The 19,359-nt window shown below is 34.9% G+C and overlaps 1 protein-coding gene across 2 annotated transcripts in view; it reads right to left on the bottom strand.

Annotated features, from left to right (window-relative positions):
• Positions 1-841: 841 nt before the first annotated feature.
• Tecrl (trans-2,3-enoyl-CoA reductase like) overlaps positions 842-19,359 on the bottom strand; it is an 85,520-nt gene continuing 67,002 nt past the window's right edge. Inside the window, exons 8-12 of one of the 2 annotated variants that reach the window (XM_040747283.1) lie at positions 16,809-16,852; positions 6,739-6,796; positions 3,065-3,150; positions 2,607-2,652; positions 842-1,838 (exon numbers count right to left, since the gene is read on the bottom strand). In XM_040747283.1, the coding sequence (XP_040603217.1) occupies positions 1,711-1,838; positions 2,607-2,652; positions 3,065-3,150; positions 6,739-6,796; positions 16,809-16,852 (362 nt within the window). In that variant the 3' untranslated portion in view covers positions 842-1,710. Of the gene's footprint in view, positions 1,839-2,606; positions 2,653-2,767; positions 2,819-3,064; positions 3,151-6,738; positions 6,797-16,808; positions 16,853-19,359 lie in introns of those variants that run through there. The other variant, XM_040747284.1, reaches the window with a different exon arrangement.

Genomic DNA, 19,359 nt, shown 5'->3' on the forward strand with positions numbered 1-19,359 from the left:
TACAGATGAAAAGGAAATACATTCTTGAATATTAGAGAGGTAGCTCTAAAGAAGATCCACTGTAGTATAATGGGGTTGTCCTTCTATAAGTGTTTATCTTATTGGTTGATGAATAAAACACTGTTGTCCAGCAAGAAGATAGGTGGGACTAGGAGATGAGGAGGATTCTGGGAAACGTAGTCAGAGGGAGTAGAGATATAGGATGCCAGAGAGTAAGAAGAGGTCCTTGGACCTTCATCCAATAAGATAAGACCACATGGAAATACATAGATTAATAGAAATAGTAATTAAGACAGAGCTAGCCAATAAGAGGTGCAAGCCAATGGCAAACAGTATTATAATTAATATAGCATTTGTGTGTTCATTTGGGACTGATGCGGCTATGGGACCAGGCTGGTGGGAAAGAGTGCCTGTAACAGCAGGAGTCAAATTCAACATACTTTTAAATACTTTCTGGTGAGCTTTGTACTACATATTTTTTCCATTATGTTCTATGTAGCCAAAGGAATAAAACCATGATGAAAGGAAGAATCTTAGTTGTGGGAACAACAGACCTTGGCCAGAGGCCCACTTTCCCATCAGCCTGGGAGCAGGCAGCTGTAAGACAATGTTTACTAAAAACAATAAGCACTGGAGCTTCTGATAAGGGCTCGCCCAGGGAACACCCTGACCTCGACCTTTTCCAATCGGAGCAGTAAGTTTCTGATAAGGGCTCGCCCACGGGAACACCCTGACCTTGACCTTTTCTAAAGACTAACGACCTCTGGTGTCAGGGCATATATAACCAGCCAGGGTAAGAATAAAGCAAAGCCTTCTTGAGGAGCCTACTGAAAAGCCTTCTTGAAGTTTTCTTTGCACCACTGACTGGTCTCTGTGTCATCAATCCTGACACCCTCCTCACATTCTCGGACACAGGCTGCACAGCAGACACGGCACTTAGTTTTGTTTTCAGTACATTCATTTAATTGGTTTTCATTAGTAACTTTAAATTCTTTGTATTTAAATGGCCTATACTATTTTTTCATTATTAAAACCAAGATGCATCTATCAAGCTTTAGTGTAGCTTTATAAAAAATGAAAGATGACATTTCTTAAGCGCCAATTGTATCCACCCATTAAAAATGTTTAAGCTTATAGCAATGTAAAACTAGAAAAATTCCAATCCCCCCAAAATGTTGCAAAGTTCAAGGGAATAGTAAAAGACATCTCTAAGGCTCAAATACAATATGGAAACTTCTCAGGAGAAAAGAAAAAAAAAGCTCACCAGACCAGAAAGCAGATAATTCAATCACCTTATGAAAGTACTATAAAATATTCATGCTATGCGACAATTTATTTTAAGATCAAGCTCATATCAGTTACTCAGAGCTATTTTTTAGTATTTATACTAATAACTTCAGTTTTTAGCCTCTCATTTTTTACTGTAAGATGGGTTCTCCATCATAGCCTAGTATGGATTCACACTCAGGGCAGACATTCTGATTCAAGTTTTAGTGTGCTGTTATTCAGCATGACTCATCATGGCTATTTTATCTCCTGTATTTTATTACCCCTAGCTAATAAAGGAACTTTAGCTAAGTTCCATCATTATTTTCTTTTATTAAAATTATTGTTGCTTGTTAATTGTTGTAATAGTTAGTCATCTTTTCCTAAGCCTTTATTAGTGAGATTTTATGCTGTTCTTGCTCAGATGAGAATAGCTATATTTTCTTATAATATGAATGGAATTATTGCTGATTTCCTATTCACGTAGGAGTTGAATTTCTTCTGATATATCTTATGCTTCTTCCGTGCCCACAAAGACATCTGGATACTCATTAAAATTGTAAAAATGCCAACTGAAAGAAAAAAATCATATGTCTATATTTTTGTAATGGAAGCAATCAATTATATTTAAAAAATAAAAATAATTTATAAGAGAAAGTATTTCCTGGCTGCTACATAGTTCCCTAATAAGATCCTTCCATTTGTTCTTTAGAATAATGCATTCACAAAAAATACTTCAAGGATAAATTTTAAAAAAACGTCTATAAAACTCCTTATATATTTCCTTCTCAATAAATTTCCAAAAGAAATCTAATTATCAATAAAATTCTCTCTATATACATATTTACACACATTGTATGTATGTATATATACTAACTTAATGTTAACTCATAATTGATGAATGGAACAATCAATGACATTAGTATTACATATGTTTCTTTAAATGTAACACTCAGGTAATCCAACTTTTCTTTTTACATTAAAATGTCAACTTTTCAAATATTTGCAATCAGCATTCCCCTGCCCACCTTTTACAGTTGTATACAGATGTATACACATAGAAGAGGTAGCTTTAAGGGAAGTATACAATCAATATTATATTTTCATTGTATTGCCAAACTTGAATTAAATTTATATATATACATTATATATATATATATATAACTGTAGGAGATAGTGTTTCAGTACTTTAATAATAAAAATCACTATCAAAATGGAAATGTATCTGTAATATATTGTTGCAAGTAGTTGTACATTATTGGGAGAGTAATTAATTCTCAGACATTATTTCTCCTAAAGATATTCTTATGTTGATTAACTGTCAAAAATATTAAGATTACCTGGAAGTGTTTGTGTCATGACTGTGAAACTAATCCAGGATCCAATCTGTTAATATAAAACCCCAATGTTAACAGACACCTGTGCCTAGATATTTAATCACTTATGTTCCTAAGTAAGCAACTTGAAAGCTCAAAACATTATAAAATATCTGACTAGAAAGAAATTACCATACCTTTTACATATGAAAGCCATAAAGGGTCACAACTATTAGCTACATGGTAGAGAAGAGCATTGTTTTAGAATCTATGCTATTCTCAAAATTTTAATATATCCATGCTATGTTATACAGAGTATACAAATTCTTTAAGCATACATATATCTATGTAAAATTAATATACCTGTTAATATCTTTAGAAAAATCTATCTGCAGATTGCACAAAATATATTTAAAACATAAAGTTGTACATTCATTATATGAAGAATACAGTTCAGTAATTTGCTCATGTAGACACCATACCTCATAGGTGTAGTTAGGACAGGAAACCAGGAAAAACAGCCATGTAAAGGGATTATAATTTGGACTTGGGAAACAGGCATTACTCCCTTTAAAGAAAGAGGAAAAAATATGTCAATTATGATATAACTTGCAAATTATGTAATACACTTATTAAGCATTAGCAGGTTCCTGAGTACAATCATCTAACACATGAAATGTCATCTATTCATAGCAAATTATTTCATAAGTATCCCCAAAAAGCCATAGTTTCAAATGCTATACATTTTGACTCAGAAGGAATATTTGTTACTTTTTAAATATTTCTATGTCTATGTTGCTGTAAAATTGTGGGACATAAAAGTCTAAACAATTATTTAAAAATTGAATAATATATAATATTTACTCTGCATAACACATTATCTGCATCAATGTCCTGTTCATAAATTTTAAATATATCTTGCTAATTCCATGGTTTTACATTTTCTTTTAGTGACAAAGAATAATTGTTTGATATTATAAATACTTCATAACTCACTACCAAATTAGTGAAAATCAAATGGGAAATGTATAAGGATGCCATTTACACCAAATGAGTCTGAAAGTATCTTGAGAGTTATCCTGAATCAGTACAGTTAATATTCAGAAATACCACACAAATTATTTGACTAAGCAATCAAAAATGGTATTTACAGCTTTCATTATATTTAGTATAACATCACTTGATTTTCATTAATTTTATCCAAGTAAATTTTTTCAGGGAACATTTTGGAAAATAAATTTGTAATGATTTCATGTTGAACTTTGAGCTGTGACACTTATAAAAGAAAATATGAATTACAAAATTGCTGTTTTATTCTCCATAGCAAAATTTAATCAGAGAACAAATCAACTAATCTCATTTAGTTACAACTGTAAAGTCATAATAAAATGTCAATGTGCTATGTCCAAAAATATAACTGTCGTTGAAATAACAAGTTAAAAATATATGAAATAACATGTAGATCTCATTATTGCTCTTTGTTACAAAGATGATCACATATTGCTGGTTCTCTTAGAATAGTAGCTCTCAACATGTGGGTGAGCCCTTTGGGGGCTGAATGACCCCATCACAGGGGTCACTGAAAACTGTCAGAAAGCACAAATGTTTGTACTATTATTCATAATAGTAGCAAAATTGCAGTTATGAGGTAGCAATGAAAATAATTTTATGCTTGGGAGTTACCATAACATGGAGAACTGTATTAAAGGTGTTTCAGTATTAGGAAAGTTGAAAATCTCTTTCTTAGAACATTTATGCAAACGCATTTTGAAAGGCCCTTAGAGTAGTCAAAAGAAGGGTTTTTGGACTACTACTAAACTAATTTGCCAAGACAGGTAAGAGATACACATGAGATAATCTAAGATAAACCTCTAGTTAATGAATATTTAGCCCCTAGGCTTTAAACCTTAATCAAGTATTCATAAACCCAAATTTGTTTTTACTATTTGAAGATTAAATGATGACCATGTCTTGTAAACAAAACATAATTATACTTGCCAATGAAGTTCAAATGTATATAGTTGCTGTTGTTTATAATGATATACAAGTGTGGGTAGTACTAATTTTATACATTCTCTATAATTGCTTTCCCAATTTACACTTATTATCATTGATATTCTATTAAAGAATATAGGGAGTGTGTGTGTGTGTGTGTGTGTGTGTGTGTGTGTGTGTGTGATTCCAAATTTCTTCTTCTGTCTGTCACTCTCAATGTCATTTCTTGAGATGGATTCTCTTCCTATCCTTGGAGTTTGCCAATCTGAAAAGATTCTATGGCCAGAAATACTAAGAATCCTTCTGTCCCAGTCTCCCTAGGATTGAGTTTACAGGCGTGAATCACCACTTCTGACTTTTAATATATGTGCCATTAATCAAAACTCATTTATCATTCTTATTCAGCAAGCACCTTACTGACTGGGCATTTATCCATTCCATGAATATTAAAATGCGTTTAATAGGAAATGCTGCATTATTGCACTATGTAGATTGGTCTGAAGACTTCACTCACTGTTATGCTAGTCAGAAGAGTCAACTCTAAGTGTGCCTTCTTAGAATCTTTTTATTCAAAGGCAGACCTAGAACAAGGTTATATCTAGTTTTTATTAGTCTCAACATAGTCTTTGATTAGCATTTTAAATTTACTATTTTTCAGGACAATATTTACTGTTCATCCCAGATTTACAATGCTACATATGGTCATTGGAGACATTTATTTAGATATTTATTAAACTTAATTTCCATGTAATTTTTTTCCATTTGAATAAAATCTCTCCATAGGGGAAAAGTGAGCATCCTTCCTCTTCTCAAATCTGCATTGCAGTACACACACCGTAAAAATTTTCTCACCAAGAATTTCTAGTGAACTGCATATTATAATGGTTCTTTAGAGTTGACAAACTTTCTGAGAAGCCTGCAATAAACACTGTATTGTACTGAGATAACACAGAATACACTGCTGTTGGTATGAGGAGGAAGTATGAATGTGTAACTATTCACTAGTAATATGCTGGTATTCAATAACAATGGGCAGGGCACTTTGGCATGTTCAATATAAAGAACATATCTAAGTGGAATTTTAGTAAATATACTTAATATAATTTAAATAGTTAAAACTGCAAGTAATAAATGCAAAGTAAAAGTAAAATACACATGTGACTAACACCGCCTTGTTTTCATGTATAGTTTAGCTATTTCCTCTGACCTGAAATTGTCCTTGTTAGAGACAGAAGGATGTCCATAAGACTAAAGAAGTATTCAGTCTTCCAAGGCTCCTTCAGAAGATAGCAGAAACAGTGAACAGTTTCTGGGGAGAGAAGACTCTTCAAGGTGTGCAGGGATACCCAGGACTGAAAGTTTTTGAGTTCATATATGCTGGAGTGGGCTTTCACTGATACTTCTGCTTTGAGTTACAAATGGTCCTGTAAGAACCCCTGTAAGGACTCATGTATCTGCTTGTTACCCCAATAAATTCATTGTGTTCCAAAGACAGAGTTGGGTGAAAAGATTTCTTTGGTCTGTCATGATGCCATATCTGGGATGAATGAAGCTCTATCATGTCTTCTAGAAAATGTGACATTAGAATGTGTAAAAAGTGCTGATCACCTGCCATGAGAAGGCAGTTAAAACCCAAACTTGGGTCAGCAATGTATATGAAAAAGAGCAGTAAAGCTCTAAGACCGAACTTCTCGAGTGCAAACAGGGACAGTCATGCCAAAGCAATGGCTAAACATTCTGTATTAACTAGATTTCATTGAAACTATGAAACTTCAGAAGTAGCACAATAATCCTTACTAAACTTCAGAATCCTCCTTCTATACTTCAATCTACAGGCCACTACCCTAGAAGAGATAAACAGAATAAAAATTGTAAAAGGAGAAAAATAAGTTGTGAGGGAGATGTGATGTAAGGTCCTGGGAGTATTCAGAATGTGGGAATGGACAATGATATTAAAAAGTTACATGGTCTACAAGTATAAAGACCTCAAAAGATTAAAATAATTTTTGAAAGATTACCCTCATCTTCCCTCCTAACCTTTGTCGGTAGCAATGGTTACAGCAGTTTGCAGCCTATCTGACATATTTCTAGGTCTGCAATTTGTGTAAATATATAAGTATCAAAACATTTGGAAGAGATGCAGGAATATAAAAGAGACTACCTGTGTGATTGGGATGAGCCAACACAGTATTGATGAAATGATTTCCAGCTTCACAAATCTGTAAAATATATCACAGTTTTTCAATTAGCAAGCGAGAATTTTCTGCCTGGTGGTGGTGGTGTATGCCATTAATCCCAGCATTTGGGAGGTAGAGGCAGGGGGATCTCTGTGAGTTTGAGACCAGTTTGGTCTACAAGAGCTAGTTCAAGAACAGCCTCTAAAGTCACAGAGAAACCCTGCCTTGAACCCCCCCAAAAAGAGAGAGAGAATTTTCCAAAATTAGAAGCTTATATTCTGATCCTATGTTTATCCACCAGTAATTACTTACAGATAAATAGAAATTTTGAAGATAGATTTACTATGTTAATAACCAGGTTCAGATGTCTGTATTAATTTGTCAGTGCTATGTGCTTTCATCATGATATCCGGGTTGTTTTTATTTCATCATGAAGTTATCCTATATGTTGTTAAAGACAAACTTCATAAGAGTATGCACTCTCAGTTCATTAACACAAGAGCAATGCTTTTAGTGCAAGGATCTCAGTTCAATGCTCAGTGGGCATTAGCTCAGTTTGTGACTTATTTACAATACAGCACAGTGTCCAGGCCATTGCATGATAATGACTCATTTTCATTAGTCATGTTTACAAAATATCAAAAACAGCAAATGAAGCAGAACCAAATAAATATTGATCAATTTGGCTAGGCCTGCAGCAGATAATGTAGCTAAAGATGAAGAAGGGCTAAAAGAAGGCATAAAGATGTAGTTGATAAAGTGAGTAGCATCATCAAAGGGAAACCAGTTCTTTTCACATTGTCATGGGGGGGACCGTCTTGAGGACCATCATTGGGTGTGATTTTACGTCATTAAAATTTAAATAATCTTGGATAATAAAACATGTTATAGTCTCCAAATGAAGTAGGTGTATCTGTTATGGATAACAAGTGTAAATTTTAATGAGTTTTACATTTGAATTGATTTTAAAGTAAATTTAAAAATTACTATTTTGTGAGTTGTTGAATCGTCTTTAGGTATTTTAGCCCTTTGTAACTTAGTGCTAGGCTCATTATTCGACTTAATATATTAGAATGTTATCTATACACCCTATTGTTTTATTCAGTTACTGTATAAATGAATAGGAAATAGGAAATGAATAGCATACACTACAGAATTGTAATAATGGAGACATTCTTTGTTTGCTGATTAGCATTATGCCTTTGTCACTAAAACATAGACATTGTTAAAGAAGGGACTTAGAAGAAAACAATGGGAAATAGCAATCAACAAAATCCAAACAAATTAAGATGAAAATGACTACCAATAACTCATTTTTAGATGATATAATGAATGTTCTTTCTTAGTTTTTGAATTTTAGTTTTTACAGATAAAATTACATGAGTAATTTCTTTCCTTTCTGAAGATAATTTTATCTGTAAAAACTAAAATTCAAAAACTCTTCAGACAAGAATTGGAGTCAATAAGAGTTAATTCTTTCAATCTTCTATAGTAAAAATTATTCCATCTTTCACATAAAACACTTAATTTTCCAGTGTAATCTCAAGAAAATTGGAGGAAACACAACATTCTGCCTTGTAATTTGAACTGGCCTTTTTTTGGCTTGCTATTGCTTAATATGATGAATAATTAATGCCAAGTAAAATATATTATGTCTAATGTTGACACTGAGAAATAGGAATGGAATCAATTGTATTAACTAAATTGAAATATAAAATCTGGTAATTTGGTAATGACTTTCAATATTCACTGATTTGTTCAGATTTTTAAGTATTTTCTTCATAAAATTAATAAGGATTGCAAAATAATTGTAGGTTAATTTATTTCTTTTTACCCTCAGATTCAAATTACTTGGACATTTCCTGTTTGAAATTTGTTAATTATGCTGATTTGAAAGATTTGGCTTCAACTTTACTTGGAATTGTATGTATGGTCCTTTGTAAATAAAATGCTTTTGATGGCTAAGTTCAGTTTTACACTTTTTCAGTATTCATAGATGATATTTCTGATAATTTAGATTGATATGCTATTAAAATTCTATTTTTACAATTCTTTGTTTGTGTACTTGTATTTTTCAAACCTGTTATTACATAGTTTATTTTGTAGATAATCCATTAATATACAATGCTTCAATAAAATTTTCTTTAAAAAGTAGTTGGTTTTTTTTTATAAAAAATAATTGGCCAATGAAATTTTTACTCTGGAAAATGACTATTTCAAAATGATTTTAAATGAATTTCATTTAGAATTTCAATTACATGATATAAATTAAACATTATTAAACTGCTTACATGAATTTGTTTTATCTGGTTTGACCACTGAAGATAAAGTTTGGGTCATTAAGTTATTAGATGGTGTTTAATTTTGGAACTTATTGAAATGATTTAAAATTTTCATTTTGCTCCTTATATTTTTTATTGTGAGCCTAGCCTTTAATGACTGAGCCATCTTTCTAGCCCCAATTTTTGCTTCTATAATCTACCTCAATACTAGAGTTGTATAATATTTTAACTGTAAATCCATAGAATTTTCATAAATTATTATTTTCAGTTTTTAATACCATATATTGAGTTTTGAGAAGGCAGATGAGAGATAACATGCATTGACTGTAGAAGAAGTGGTGGACCAAAATTCCTTGTAAGACTTTCATCTTCAATGACTTCCATGGTATGTATCTTAAAAATTCCAAGTTTTATGTTCACATAGTGGTTAATTTAAATTGGTTGTTCCCAATCCGTGGATCATGATCCCTTCTATTTTGCATTATGATTCCTAACATTAGCAAGATTACAGTTAAGAAGTAGCAATAAGATAATTTTATGGTTGGGCATCAGTGCAGCATGAGGAACTATATTAAAATGTTACAGTATTAGGAGGGTTGAGAATGACTGATTTAAATGATGACTTTCTCTATTAGTGAGTTTTTACAAAACAGTAATTTCAATAAATTTAAAGACATAAAGATAATCTACATTTATTTGGTTTATTTAAATTTTTCACAAAGAAAGACTAGATCCAATTGTAATCATTGATTTGTATGGACTATATGCACAGAGCCATATGCAATTTAGAAATAAAAGTTGTTTCAGGACATTTCAAAAGGAATTTTCAAAAAGTGACTGATACTTAAACTTTAAATTAGAGTTCAGCAAGGAAAATGGTAAAAATCATAACATAACCTGTAGATGAAGGCACAGGCTTGTTCTTAGATTTTGCTACATCAGTATGTATCAAATTTCCAAAAGCCAATTTCTGGTCTTTCTGGCTTATCCCGTCAAGCTGCAGCTCTCTGCTTATATTACAAGTTGTGATATGTGAATTTACACAACCTCTTGCTTAATCAAATCATACCTTTTTTATGCTTGAGGCTTTTCTGTGATTTTACAGGAAAATATACTACAAAGAGCTTTCTTTTCCAAGAAAATTTACATTTTACGATAACAAGGTGAGAAAATTCAACTGAAGAGGTAAGGAATGCTGATGTTAGAGAAAGAGCAACACTAGAATAACGAGCTATTTGAAGACTCAGAAAACCAGCCTGAAGTCTTGTTTCCTTTCTAGTTTGTTAATCACTGAAGAAACTAAGAATATAAGGGGAAAATTCTTTGTTAATGAAATGTTGCTTGTTCAAAAGGCTGGCAAACCATGGCTGCCTTCACAAAATGAAGGCTAAGGTGGAATTGAATGGGGACTTAAAAGTGTATTATTATTAATGCAAAGCAGTGTATTTTGTAATTTTGATTCTTTCCTTTTATTTATAGTTTTAGAAAATGAAGAACAGTGGAAATATGAAAAGATCAATAGGTGGTATTTTCAAATATTTAGAGCAGATAGAAGTAGATGTCAGCTTTGAAAGAAGAGCAATTCTGATATCTATATATTGTTTTTGTGAGTCATAACTTCCATTCCCCACCTTCAAGTGTGATTCTTGTACACATTTAAAGATAAAATTTGTATTTAAAGTTTGGAAAAGAAAGTAATAAGAATTCACAGACTACAATATCCATATAGTGAAATCTAAATAAGTATCTCATCAGAAGTCTTTGGTCTGAATATCAAATATATTTTGTGAATATTTTTTGTAACTTATGATATTTTTCTTAAGGTACTAAGTGCCAAAATTTCAGTAGAAAGAAGTGATAGGGAGCAAAAGAACAAATTATAGCAGATAGTAAAGTAATGGGCAATCCTTCCCTGAGTAATCAAGAAGCAACTGTGATACCTTAAAACATGCTTTGAATATTGTCTTTACCAGGTAATGGTCTATTCTATGTCACAACAGAAGCAAAGATCAACTTAAAACAAAGTTTGATATTTTAGACTCACCAGTACTTAAAGTAATAAAGAAATATAAAGGTTTGCAAACAAAACTTTATGAGAAAAAATTGGCATCTGCAATAGAGGAATATATATATATGATTGAAATACATATTATTGAATACTTACTATTATTTTCCTTTGATCATCCTTCGCTATAACTTACTGCACTAACTTTTGTTAGTTTAATGGAATATAATTTATAATTATCTGGACTTAAAATGAGTTGTAATTTCTTCACAAGTGAAAAATAAACAATTTATATAAAAAATAATCTCACACAGGTTTATTAAATTCTATGAATAGTAAACCAACTTAGACATGTTCAGTTAGGTAGGTATTCTGGATTTAGACGATAAATTCAAGCTTGATCAGTGTTACATTGTTGTGCCCAAATTCTGAACCCCAAAATCACCAAGAGGCCCATTTCGATGCAAAAGCAAAGAGCATTTTATTGTAGATGTTTAACAAGCTAACCCTATTAGCTTGGGCCCTTCACCCCGCCACCATGGCAAATGGCTGGAGAAAGACCCCAAGCAACCTCGAGGCAAGGATCTTAAAGGGCAGCATAAGGGGAGTGTCTAGGGGTATGAAACAGTCTCAGGATTGGTGTTTTTCCAAGTTTGGGTGACTTGCCCTGTGTTGATTGGTCAACTGTTTGTTATGGCCCATAGGCCCTCCCAGGGTGGTTGCTATGTTCTGCACATCACTGTTGTGCACTTGTCCATAAAATGCTCCCAGAGCCATAAAGCACAGCCCTGCCAGTTAACTTCTGATTGGTTCCTTGCCATGAGGAGGGCATCTGACCTTAGTGACCAGGACAGGAGAGGCAAGGTCATGCAAGCACATGTTAGCCTGTAATGGCTGCTAAAATGGGGGACTGGTCACTATATTTTCCTGAGGAATTTCCATACTGATTTCCAAAGTGGCTGTATGAATTGGTACTTCCACTAGCAGTGGAGGAGTGTTCCCCTCTCTCCACATCCTCTCCAGCCTAAATTGTCTTCGGTGTTTTTAATTTGCATTTCCCTGATGGCTAAGGATGTTGAGCACTTTCATGGTCCAGGTATAATAAATTTGTAGCTTCATTTTTTATAATCCTTTATGACTATGAACCACTTAGAAAATTTTGGCAGAGGAAATAATTTGTTCATGAAAAAATAAACATATATTTCAACTCTTAGTTAACTTTGGGTTCTGTTGTTGTTTCTGTTGTTCACTTCTAGTAATTGCTCTGATTTTTCTCCTTCCTTGCACTGTACTTCTTTGCTGTTTGCTTCATGTTCACAATCTCATTTATGCTACTCCCATCATCTACTGTCTGTAATTCATTCCATTGTTCCAATGTGCTGTAAAAATGTATTAATTTTCCCCATTAACCAATTATGAAAGGCACAAACAAAAATTAATTTTTAAAGTTGCATAGAGCTTTCCTAAAAAGTTATATCGCAACAATCTTATAGCCAATACATAATAAAACACAAGCAAAATCCTAATAATTTGAAACATGAAACTGATTTGTTTTGTATTCATTAATCTGCTGATTATTCATGATGTATATCCATTTATCAATGCTATCTGACATACAATCCTGGGAAAAATTAGGAAAGTCCAGGAAGCACATTCATGCAATGCTTGTAACAGTAATAGAATCTAGTACAAATGTGGTAGAGAGAAACATTGTGACTGTATTTTCACATTTCTGAGCATGTGACAACTATTTTCTATTTCAATTGTATAATGATTCAACGACCTTGTGAGTATTGAGACTTTTAGGTTTAAAGACTTGAATTAAGGTGGATTTTGCACAGAAAAGTATGCCTTTGGTTTTAAACAAAGATAATGTTGGAGATATTTTATAATCTTTCTTAAAAGTAAAAAATAAATATAGACATAAGTCTTCACTAACCTCTTGAAGGTTATATGTATGGGGAAAGTAAAAAAATTAATTGATGACCCAGGGGAATCTTTTATTTTTTTTCTCTTTTAAGATTTTTAAATTTAAATTTAAACAAGATTGCTTCACATGTCAATCCCAGCTCTCTCTCGCTCCCCTCTTCCCCTTCTCCACTCCCACCCTCCCCATCTAATATCCACTCCCTTCTCCAGGGAGGGTGAGACCCTCCATGGGGTTCTCCAGAGTCTGTCATTTCATCCACATCAGGACGTAGGCCCTCCCCCAAGAATCTATGCTGAAAGAACATCACTCATTGTGGGATGGGCACCCAAAGTTCATTTGTATGCCTGGGATAAATACTGACCCAAGACCCCACAGATTGCCTAGGCCTCCGCACTGACAACCATATTCAGGGAGTCTGGATCAGTCCCATGCTGGTCTCCCAGACATCAATCTGGGGTCCAAGAGCTCCCACTTGTTCAGGTCAGATGTTTCTGTGGGTTAAACCAGCCCAGTCTTGACCTCTTTGCTCATCAATCCACCCTCTCTATCACTGGGTTCCAGGAGTTCATTCAGTTCAGTGTTTAGCTGTATCTGCCTGCTGCCATCAGTCACTGGATGAAGATTCTGTTTCCCAGACTGTCTGGCAGTGGGGACTCAGGGGATTCTTAAAAATGACCCATGTTTGTCATGCAGATTTAAATTTTGCAAGCATTTGTTACTCAGATCCATTTTAGGTAACATATAACATTACAGGATATAACACTTGATATTGTAGTGACCAGTCCCACATTTTATCAGCCATTACAGGCTAACATGTGCTTGCATGACCTTGCCTCTCCTGTCCTGGTCACTAAGGTCAGATGCCCTCCTCGTGGCAAGGAACCAATCAGAAGTTAGCTGGCAGGGCTGTGCTTTATGGCTCTGGGTGTGCTTTAAGGACAGTACAAAACAGTGACCTGCAGAGCATAGCAACTGCCCTGGGAGGGCCTATGGACCATAACAACCAGTTGACCAATCAACACAGGGCAAGTCACCCAAACTTGGAAGCACACCAATCCTGAGACTGTTTCATACCCCTAGATACTCCACTTATGCTGCCCTTTAAGATGCCTGCCTTGAGGTTGCTTGGGGTCTTTCTCCAGCCATTTGCCATGATGGCGGGGTGAAGGGCCCAAGCTAATGGGGTTAGATCATTAAACATCTACAATAAAAGGCTCTTTGCTTTTGCATCGAAATGGGCCTCTTGATCATTTTGGGGTTCAGAATTTGGGCACAACAGTACAGCCACTTTGGAAATCACTATGGAGATTACTCAGGAAAATGGGATTAAATCTACCACAAGACCCAGCAAGTCCACTCTTAGGGATATATCCAAAAGAGGCAAATTCATACAAGGCCATCTGCTCCACTATGTTCATAGCAGCTCTATTTGTAATAACCAGAACCTGAAAGCAACTTAGATGCCCCTCAACTGAAGAGTGGATAGAGAAAATGTGGTATATTTACACAATGGAGTATTACTCAGCAGAAAAAAAAACAACAGAATCTTGAAATTCACAGGTAAATGGATGGCACTAGAAGAAACTATCCTGAGTGAGGTAACCCAGGCACAAAAAGACAAACATGGTATGTACTCACTCATTTATGGATTTTACACATGGATCAGGATAGTGCCAGTCAGCACTTCTACTGACAGAGAGTCTGGGAAACAGGAAAGAACCTAAGAGATATGCATGGTACCCCAGAGAAGAGGAATGAGGCAAGATCTTCTGAACAGATGGGGAACATGGTGAGGGGTGGGGGAAGTGGAAGCTGGGAAGAAGAGAGGGGGAGAAGAGGAAGAGAGAGTAGGACATGGGGGAACAGGAAGGTTGAGTGGGGGGTAGAATAGGGGGAAGAGGGAATCATAGGTTAGAAGACAGATCAGGCACCAGTGTGACCTCTAGTGATCTAAAGGGATGACACCAACTGGCAAGCTAAGCAATAGTGGAGAGACTACCTCAAATGCCCATTCCTGATAATGAACTTGATGTCTATAACCATCCGGGAGCCTTCATCCAGTGACTAATGGAAGCAGAGACAAACACCCACAGTTTAACACTGAACTGAACCCAAGGAACCCAGTGAGAGAGAGAGAGAGAAACGATGAGCAATTTGGCAAAGAATGGGCTGGCAAAACCAGCAGAGAGAGCTTATCTGAACAGGGGAGAGCTGTTGGACCCCAGACAGACATCTGGGAGGCCAGTATGGGAATGATTCAGACCCCCTGAATGTGAGAGTCAGTGAGGAGGCCTGGGCAACCTATGGGGCCCTGGGTAGTGGATCAGTGTTTATCCCTGGCATACAAAGAGACATCTTGTGTCCATAACACAAAGAGGGATGCTCTCTCAGCCTGAACTATTAGGGGAGTGCCTGGACCCTGCCCTGAGTGAAATGACAGACTCTAGATATCCCCTATATGGAAGGAAATGGTGATAGGGTGGGAGGCTAGGGGGGATGGTGGAGGGGTGCAGGAGGAGGGGAGGGAGAGGGAACTGGGATTTACATGTAACACAAGCTATTTAAAATAAAAACAAACAAAAAATAAATCTCTCTCTCTATTCTTCTGCGTCTATTCTAATTCTCCTCTCCTAATTCTAATTCTTGCTAGCTTTCTCTCCTCTAGTCTATAAATAGTCTTCTTACAGGAGGTTGAGGCAATGAAAAAATTACTTTGTCAAAAGTCTATTCCTGGTATGAACAATAAGGAACCAAAATATTTACCATGGTAAAACTAGGGTTTCAAGGTTTCAAAAGTGAGACTATGATCATAAGGGGGGCACAGTATCCAGGGAGATAAACTTTGGAGCATAGGATTTTTATCAACTAGACTTGGAAGGCAAAGAGTTGGCATGCTTTTCTTAAAGTGCTTTATTTAGTATGCTAGTTACATACCTGCGACTCTGACCTTGTGCATATTTGTAAATTTTTAAACTTATGATTTATTTACAAAAAGTCTTTAATCCAGTTTGAACTTGCTCTGAGGTAAAAGTGGTGAATTGTGTGCTGTTAGTTATTCTAAACCCAAGGAACAAAGCAGCCTTTTTAAATCTCTACAATCCTTCACGGGACAATAGATCTACTTATGAAGCAAGTCCTAGTATATATTCTATATACTAAAATTATACAGTAAAATTAGAGGTGATTTTCCAAACCATCCACAGATATGTGCGCCCATAAGATTGAGAAGGAATCTTGAGATTGCATATACACATCACATGAAATTATACACTGCAATGCAGGTATTGGGGACAAACCAAGCTGCTTCAGCAAAAGTGACCAACAGTTTCCGGAGTCATTTGTCCTGTAGGCTTTGCCTGGACAGGGTTAACCTCCATCAGAGAGTCATTTCTCTGGTGGGTTGACATCTGAACACTAGTTGCCACCTGCTATTAGTCTCATGACATTCAACACTAAATTAGCAAATCAGAAACTTAATATTTTGATATTAATCTATTAGACTTATGAAAATGTTTAAGATATTTGTAAATTTGTAAATGTTTAGATGATAAGAATCAGGAATCCTGTTTTTTTGTTGATTACTATATTTCAAATCATTTTTGTTGTCTGACTGCAGAAATTTGATAGGAATGCTCAACAGTTAATGAGTAAATTAAACAAAGTTGTTTATGTTTATTCTAATTTATATGTATTTATGCAAAATATATGCACTATGAAATAGATATTTTCAATATAGATACACATATTTTCTATGCATAAATTCTCAATGAGACATTTTCATTTTGTTATTTCTTATAACATTTAGGACATCAATAACAAATACTATGCAACACATACCAAAAAACTGATAGCAGATACTGTTATTTGTCTGTTTCCAAAAGCTGTGAAGAAGAAAAAGCAAATGAGATATGAGAATGCCCTCTTTATTAGATCATTATAGTGAAGACATTGTACAGACATTATTTCAGGATCCAACAGTCCTCTAATTATAAACATTTCCACATGCATTTTAATTTTAATATTATATATTTGAACTCTAAAATATTTAAATTACTTTTGTTTGCTTGTGTACTTTCTTCTTGTACTCTAATAGTATTTAGAAAGTGAATGAAACATAATTAGTATGTGTTAATATGTACTTCAAAAGAAGATTGCATCTTGCTAAGTTCTCATTTTCAACATATATATATATATACATATACACACACATATATATATATATTATGACCCAGCAAATGGTAACACCTTGAAATATTATTTTTGTTGTTTAACAATATAATGAAATCAATCTCTCTTACCATGTACCTCTCATACTTATTTTTTAATTGCACAAATTTGAGTATGCTTTGTAGTCAGTATTGTTGTAAATGCTTCATATTTATCATAAATACCAGTGCAAGAGACAAGTCTCTTTTAATTTTTTATTGTTTTTTAATTATATTTATTTGGAGTGTGGTATATACTTACTCATACTATGTTGTGCATGTATGCACACATGGTGATTTGAAAGAAAAAGGATGTCAAAGGACATGGCCCTAGTGGTACTATTCAGAGGTGAGGGAGTTTTGGAGGAAGTGTGTCACTGTGGAAGTGTGTTTTGAGGTATCATTTGTGTCTGCTTCCTGTTGCTTGTGAAAGATATAGAACTGTCAGCCACCTCTCCAGAATCATGTTTACCTGCATGCCACCATGTACCATCAATATGATAATTGACTGTACCTCTGAAATGTAAAGCATCCAATTAAATGTAGGCCTTTATAAGAGTTTCCATGTTGATCGTGTCTTTTTGAAGCAATAGAAACCCCGAATAAGGCCCAAGTTGGTACCAGGGACATATGTATTGTTGTGATAGGCCTAACCATGTTTCTGTTTGGAGGAGTGGGAACTTTGGTACTTTGGTTTAGGAAAGTCATGGAATGCTTTAAGCACTGCTTAATGGGCCACTCTAATAGGGCCTTGGAAGGCAATACTGCTGAGAAAAAATTGAACTGTGGTTTACTGTCTTGAGGGGTTTCAGAGGAGAAATATTTCATTATGTTGCCTACAGATCATTCCTCTGATATTTTGGTGCAGAAAGTGGCTGCCTTTGCCCTTGGCTGAAGAGTCTGCCTGAGGCTAAAATGAAGTATGTGGATTAGTTCAGTCAGTTGGCAGAGGAAATCTCAAAACAAGTCTATTAGAGACTCTGTAGGGTTGTTACTAGTGGAAACTATATTGAAGATTTATAATGAAAAAGAGGAAGATGATATGGGAAATTGAAAATGTAAAATTTGAGGAGAAAAGGAACAGTGGGCAATAGAATCATGCTACGTTCTGTGTTCAAGGAGATAAACAGATTGAGAAACAGAATAAAGGGAGGGGTGACCTCAGCACAAAATCCTACCCACCTAAGTTTTCAACTTGAGTACAGAATCAAAGAAAAACTTGGAGCCAGGTGTGATTATGCACACTTTAAACCCAGCACTCCAAAGGCAGATGCTGGAAAATCTCTGAGTTGGAGGTCCACAGAGAAAGTTCAAAGACAGCTAAGCTTAGGAATTGAAAAAAAATTCATGGAAAAGAGAAAGTTGGTAAAGACACAATTAAATGAGGAAGGCATGTTCCAGCCCCAGCAAGCAACAGAACTTGGCAGCTTTAGCCCCATGGTGCTGGCTTTAAGGATAGAGAAAAGGGGTTATAGAATGTTTCTCTTAGACTAAGAAAAACAGCTGAGTCCAGGCAAATATTAGGGCTATCCATGAATAGGGACAACAAAAGGTCATTGCATGGAGAAACCTGAATTGCCTGGGAGACTCCAAGGTGTTCTAGACACCATCATCATGGGATACCTGCCAAAAAAGCTGCTAACAGGAAATGGGACCAGCCCAAGAGAAAGAATTGTCCTGCAGTCAACAAAGTGAAAAGAATAGAGGATCTGAGGTGCACTTTGACATCACACATGCAGAGTTTGGAATTTGCCCAGCTGGTTTTGTGTCTTGCTTTGATCCCATATTTGCTCACTGTGCTCCCTTCCCTACATTGTGCCATTATATGTTGCAAGTATGTCATCTGCTTTTGATTTAGATTCTTACAGAAGTAAGAAATTGCTTGAATTTAAGAACAGAATTAGTACTTTGGACTTTCAAACATTGTTGGAACTGTGATCGACTATGGGGATTTTGATGTTTAACTGAATGTATGGCTAAAAGCCTTTGGAAGCCAGGGAGTGAAATGTGCTGGTTTTAAACAATATCGTCTCCCAGAGGAATGGCACTATCAGAAGGTATGGCCTTGTTGGAGGAAGTATGTCACTGTGGAAGTGTGCTTTGAGGTTTCATTTGTGATCAAGCTACACACAGTGTCTCAGATCACTTCCTCGTGTCTATGCAAGAACTATCAGCTACATCTC

Source organism: Mesocricetus auratus, unplaced genomic scaffold, assembly GCF_017639785.1.
Source record: "Mesocricetus auratus isolate SY011 unplaced genomic scaffold, BCM_Maur_2.0 Super-Scaffold_100006, whole genome shotgun sequence".
NCBI classification, from domain to species: Eukaryota; Metazoa; Chordata; class Mammalia; order Rodentia; family Cricetidae; genus Mesocricetus; species Mesocricetus auratus.